Here is a 6,197-nt window from a genome sequence, read left to right as displayed (position 1 = left end):
CCCCCCCCGTGTTGATAGAAATCAACACGACCCCACGGTTTGATGATTGATAGGTACTGTCTTTCATTTTGACACACAGAACAATGTTATAATAAACATACATACTGTATGTTAAATGGATACTGTATATCCGCCTTCTTTCATTTATCTTTCCATTCCCACAACAATATACATAAAGAAATGGCTTATTTTGGACATAGTTCGAATGGTGATTAATCATGATTAATTAATTTTTAAGCTGTGATTAATCTGATTTAACATTTTTAATCGTTTGACAGCCCTAGTTAAAATAAACAATTTTCAGTGGTCTTTTTTTTTTGGTCATGGAAAATTAGCTAAAGGTCATTGAGAAGTCATTGAAAATCATTGGTGAAAAAGTGTATGAACCCTGACTCTTAAAAACAGTTGCTATACCTCCACCTCGGCCTGACGTCCACAGAGAGTTAAAATAGCAGCAATGCTGCGGTACAAGTTCGGTAAACGCGCTGGACTCACCAATACTGAGCCATGTCTCAGTCACGCAGAGGAAGTCCAAACCCTTGGAAGTGAAGAAATCCTTTTTGACAAAAGTCTTGTTTGTCAGCAATCTTGCGTTAATCAAGCCAAACCTGGCAGGGGCTGGCAGATCGGCGGCATTAGAGATCCGGGGAGCCTGACACAGAGACCTCAGGTTATGCAGATTAACCCCGCGGGGACGAGGGGAGCAGGTCCCGTGGTGCAGGAATGCCTCATCCGGGCCGACGACAACTACCAGCCAGGCGTCAACTTTTATACAATGTCAATTTCTGGATTGTTTTGTGTAGATATTCTTACACACTGTTAAAATAAACCTACAATTATACATTGTTGTATAATGTTGTGGGCAAATTTACTAAATCTGCAAGGGATCAAATACTTTTTTCCTCCACTGTATCTAGTCCATAAGATCTTAAGCACTCATATTTTTGGATGTCATCACTAGAAATGTCAATTGTTTGCCGGCCAAAATGACTGCCACCCTCCGGCAAAACTAATGCATTAGAGCGAAGTGGAAAATGATAGTTCCTTCATGTCTTAAAGCTGCGGAGTCATATATTGAGCCCCAAATAACCAGAGTTACGGTTTCTTTACTTCCTCTACAGAAATAAGGACAGTAAAAGAAACTGATTCAGAAATCACAGTTTCAGTGTAAGCCTGCTGCCTGCCACTCGTCCCCCGGCAGACTGACCGGACATCCCCCCCATAATTATTCTGAGTTCTGTAATTATACAGTTTTTGACAAACAGAAATATAGTTTTTTTTTGGCACCACCTTTAAGATCTTACTGTGAAAATCTGCACTTTGGTATCAGGGCGCACACCGAAAATAAGAGGGCACAGCGCGTCTGTTATCCGGTTTAACCACGTCTTGGTTGTAGGGGTATGGATAATAGAAATATTTGTAACGAATTGGCTATAGGACACCATGAACTGATAAATGATTGTTTCTCTGTCCATCAGGCTCAGAACCGTGCTGCTTACTACTCTGCCAACCAGCTGGCCCAACTCCGCCCCAGCCCCCGCTGGGCAACTCAAGGAGTACGTCCTCAGCGTAAGTAAAAAAATGTTCACTCTTTTTGTCACTTCAATGTTATCGGATTGTGAAGCGATGCTTTAATTGAATAAATGGTACCTGGCTCTCATAAACATTGAAAGAGCTGAATTTTCAGCCCTTCAGTGTGAACGTTTTAATATCGTTTCCTCTTCTTTCAGACTTCCAAAATATGCCCAATGCTATGCGGCCCTCAGCTCCCAGGCCCCAAACCTTCAACACCATCCGTCCCACCACCACACCCAACACACAGGTTCCGCGCATGATGGCTTCCCAGCGTATGCGTAAGTATTTCATATTTCAGAAAATACAATCCAAAGCTATATTTTGTCAAGTTGTCCTTGCGAGTTAATAACTTGAAGCAGGTTTGATAAAGGGACCTTTTCACTTTCCTCAGCCACACAGGCCCTCAGCCAACGCCCTGCCGGATCTTCAGCAACTGCTGCCCCAGTGCGCGCCATGCCCCAGTACAAATATGCTGCTGGTGTGCGAAACCCCCAGCAGCACATGGCCTCCCAGCCACAGGTCCCCATTCAGCAGGTAGATTCCATTCCACTTGTGCTTTTCAACTTAACTAGCTGATGCCCAAGAAGAAAAAATAGAAGACCATCTGCATTTATTTACCTTTTCTGTTTAATCAGTTTTAAACAAGAACATAAGGAACGTTCACACCGGAGTACTTTGACCTGTACTTTTCCCGTTTTAGAATTTTGCGTTCACACCAAAAAGAGTACTTAGTTCCGAGAACTTTTACCCCCATTTTTAGTGCCTGCTATAGAGGTAGTACTATCCTGGGGAGAAAAAAGTACCAATTTCTATTGGCTGGGCGAATTGCAAACCACGCCCCGTAAAACTCTGAAAAGTTTTGTGAAGCCGCCATTGTATTTGCTGACATTAGCATTATTAGCATTAGCCCCGTGCACCAACGGAGAGAGAATAAGTTATGGCAACACAAAAAAAAACATGGGAGCGGTGGAGTGATGAGGAGGTGTCGGCGTTCTGGCGATTTACTCGGAAGGCTTCATTAGAAGCTGCTGCAACAGTCCCCAACTCCGGGCTCTTCCGGCCGGGAACTTCGGGTGGCAGTATACGCCCAAAGCAGAAGAAGAAGAAGTGACGTCAGAGGCTACATTTGTGTAATCTTCCCTCAGGGAACTTATTCCGGTGTGAACGCGATCTGTACTTAGTTCCATGGGGTCACTAAGTGCTGGGCACTAAGTGCTGGGCACTAAGTACGGCAAAGTACTTGGTGTGAAAGCGGCTATAGTGTCTAAAAACCATATCATGAAAATGTTTCGTTTATGCCAAATTGTAAGCAGCACTTTTCAAGAACCAAATCATTCATTTTGTTTTCCTTCTTTAGCCTGCTGTCCATGTCCAAGGACAGGAGCCACTGACGGCCTCCATGCTGGCCGCGGCACCTCCTCAGGAACAGAAGCAAATGCTGGGTAAGTAAATTATCTGCTCAAAGAAACTAACAAACAGAATTGCGCATAAGTCATTTGATAAGGATTTAAGGCTGGTTTTACACATTTTTGAAATAGTTGTTGACTGTTCTTCTTTAGGTGAGCGTCTGTTCCCCCTGATCCAGAACATGCACCCCAGTTTGGCTGGCAAGATCACCGGTATGCTGCTGGAGATCGACAACTCTGAACTTCTCCACATGCTGGAGTCACCTGAGTCGCTGCGCTCAAAGGTCAGATAGTGACTAAGCTATAAAATGTTAGCAGGGCATAATGATTTTATCACTCATCCCCTTTCCCACCAAAGCTTGAAGCTAGTGCCCGTTATGACCCAGTTCTTCCTGTCTCCACCGCAGCTTGAAGAACCGAATATGTCAGGCTTATGTTGGAGGCTTGGTCAGATTAATTTTAGCAATAACAGTTTATGGCGAGTACGGTGAACAGAATAAAGTTGTTACAAACCGTACCACTCAGATTGCAGAGTGACTAAGACGCGACCTCACACATATATATTAAGTCAGGCAAGACTTATTTGATATTGTTGTTTTTTTTACCTTAATTATAATGACTTGGCATCAGTTTGATGTTGTTTTTATTATAGCAGCTATCGGGTGTAAACAATACATGGGCTACACATGTTGCCATGTCAGATTATCGCAATTAAAATCGTAGTGTAAAATATGCCTGTAGAAAAGGGCTTATTCCACAATACGATAGTGTGGGGGAAACTTCTGAAGCAATAGGAGTCAGGACTCGGAGAGACACGAGGAGAGCTGGAGCTTTGATGGCAAACACTGACGGTTTATTTGGAGCTTCGGCCGGAGAATTTACAAGACATGTCAAGAGTCAGAGGTTCTGACTGCACGGTAGAGTTGCCACAATCAATTCTGAAGAACTCTTCTGTAGTTCCAGGTTTGAACTAATTTGGCGTGTAATAATCAACATTCTTTATCAGTGAGACAAAACAAATATGGACCCTGAATCTAACTAGAGCTCTCGTCCATAGAAAATAATGTGCGCCAGGGAACCTACGTTCCTAAAAAGAAGGGCTTCTAGATGTCCCTGAACAATAAACTATCTCATGTCAACTTGTGCTTTGTCATAAGCTGGCAACAACAATGCGCCCAAGCTGCCCCTCCTTTAGAGAGATAGCAGCAATACCCAAGGCCGTAGACCTTTGCCATGGGAAAGGAGACGGTGAAAAGAGAAAATGATGAGCTGTGTCAAGGGTTGAATACCTAAGCAAATTATTCCCCAACAGATGGCAACAAGTAGTCAAGATAGTCAGACAAGCTTTGGTGGCTATGCTTACATCACCCATCTCATACCAGAGAAACTTTAATAAAGGCATTGTGATGCCAGACAGCGTCCATTCAGACTAGAACACGCTGACAGGCAGTCCACCATTGTTGTTGTGAGGGGCGCTGCTTGGAAAATCTGCAACTTTAATGGTGATGTCATGGCCTGGCACCACTTGGGAAATGGGCGGTGGAAAAATAACTGGTTCCTAAACTGCAAACTAGTTCCGAACTAAAAAAGCACTAGCACCGATCTAGAACTGGAACCTGTTTGGTCGGTATCTGCATTGTTTCTCTTGACCTGAGCTTTGTTGCTAGAAGCATTTTCAGAAGGGAGGACTTGTTGATGGACTGATGCCATAACTTGATAACGGATTTAATGGTAACCGTGGATTTGCAGCAGTTCACAAAGTGTTTTGCTCGGCAGTGGCTCAGTCAGTAGGGGCTTGGACTGTGAGCTGTAGGGTCGCCGGTTCAAGTCCCCGACCAGACCTAAATATTGAGTGTGGACTGGTACCTCCTGGGCCCTGCCGTGGTACCCTTGAGCAAGGCACCGGACATCCCCCTTCCTCCCTCACCCCCATTGCTCCCCGGGCGCTATACAATAGCTTCCCACTGCTCCTAGTACTAGGATGGGTTAAATTACTAACAAAGCACTCATATACTAAATATTTTACTCATATACTAACTATTGCACTTATATACTAACAAAGCACTTATATACTAACCAAGCACTTACATACTAACAAAGCACTTATATACTAACTAAGCACTTACATACTAACAAAGCACTTACATACTAACAAAGCACTTATATACTAACAAAGGACTGGCTTATCTAAAGCCAGTTGAGTAGCACTTAAAATGGTTTGGCTCTATGAAACCTAATGTACTTATATGATTCTGTTTTCCTCAAGTTTGTATCTTCTTGGTCGAATGCACTTATTGTAAGTCGCTTTGGATAAAACCGTCAGCTAAATGTAATGTCATGTAAATGCAGAGGCAACATTTCACTGTGTGGTATGTGCTTTGCATGTGTGACCATTAAAGAGGGTTTCATCCCTCCGATTCTATCTATCTATCTGTTGTTTTAGGTGGATGAGGCTGTTGCTGTGCTGCAGGCCCACCAGGCCAAGGAAGCTGCTCAGAAGTCAACCAGCCCCGCTGGTGTCCCCAGTGTCTAAGGTGTGTAACATTTTGAAGTAAAGATGACTCGGATGAAATTATACAGTATATAAATAATGAATAAATGAACTACAGAATAAGCATCAACATTTTTGGTATTTTTGTCTTGCAGATTGAAACCTGCTTCACCGATGGAAAAAGAGAAAAAAATATTAAACATTGAAAAACCTAAAACTCTGAAAACATCGCAAAATGATAAATTATTTCTTAAAAAAATGAAGAAAACAATTAATCTGCCAGGTCTATAGATGGTTCGACTAGACCTTGATAATAAACAAAAATGTGTTGAAAAAAATAGCAAAATAGAAAACAAATTGAGATTATACGTTCTGAATGCATTCCTCTGTTTTATGTCATGTTATTGTGTCAGTGCTCAGAATATCAGCCATGTTCAGGTGATAGCTGAGCACCATGAAGGGTGATTTGTATTGTAAACTACTGGCTGTAATAAATTCTCATTCAAAATGCATGCTTTTGTTTAATTCCTCAGTTAATGTCCCAATTAATTTTCACATTTTGTAGCTGTCATTGTAATTGGATAAATATTGATGCCAGTTTTGATAATTTCATGTATGACAGAACAGATTCGGAAGCTGTTTTCCTGAGTTGGTGTTTGTAGCTGCAGGTTAATGTTCATACTGTATAGTGGTCCTGCCTATGGGAAAGACGGTATTGTTTTCTT

At 42.3% G+C, this 6,197-nt stretch overlaps 1 protein-coding gene across 1 annotated transcript; it reads left to right on the top strand.

Moving 5' to 3' along the window:
• The first annotated feature begins 1,385 nt into the window (after positions 1–1,385).
• Positions 1,386–5,984, top strand: LOC104961082 (polyadenylate-binding protein 1). Its single transcript, XM_010789290.1, has 7 exons — positions 1,386–1,569; positions 1,731–1,853; positions 1,967–2,109; positions 2,933–3,017; positions 3,135–3,265; positions 5,425–5,515; positions 5,628–5,984. The coding sequence occupies exons 1-6, from the start codon at positions 1,401–1,403 to the stop codon at positions 5,512–5,514; spliced, it is 741 nt and encodes a 246-aa protein (XP_010787592.1). The 5' UTR covers positions 1,386–1,400; the 3' UTR covers position 5,515; positions 5,628–5,984.
• The last annotated feature ends 213 nt before the right edge of the window (positions 5,985–6,197 follow it).

This window comes from Notothenia coriiceps, unplaced genomic scaffold, assembly GCF_000735185.1.
Source record: "Notothenia coriiceps isolate Sejong01 unplaced genomic scaffold, NC01 NC01_scaffold00032752, whole genome shotgun sequence".
In the NCBI taxonomy this organism is placed as follows: Eukaryota; Metazoa; Chordata; class Actinopteri; order Perciformes; family Nototheniidae; genus Notothenia; species Notothenia coriiceps.
Note: the sequence above shows the minus strand (reverse complement) of the source record. Positions and strands in the feature narration are given on the sequence as shown.

What these genes read in the sequence shown, in the direction of transcription:
- LOC104961082 (XM_010789290.1), top strand. Translation starts at nt 1,401, where the DNA reads ATGGATAATAGAAATATTTGTAACGAATTGGCTATAGGACACCATGAA. An exon ending in GATGGCTTCCCAGCGTATGC is followed by an intron (nt 1,854 to 1,966) that starts GTAAGTATTTCA and finishes CACTTTCCTCAG; the next exon opens with CCACACAGGCCCTCAGCCAA. An exon ending in CTGAGTCGCTGCGCTCAAAG is followed by an intron (nt 3,266 to 5,424) that starts GTCAGATAGTGA and finishes CTGTTGTTTTAG; the next exon opens with GTGGATGAGGCTGTTGCTGT.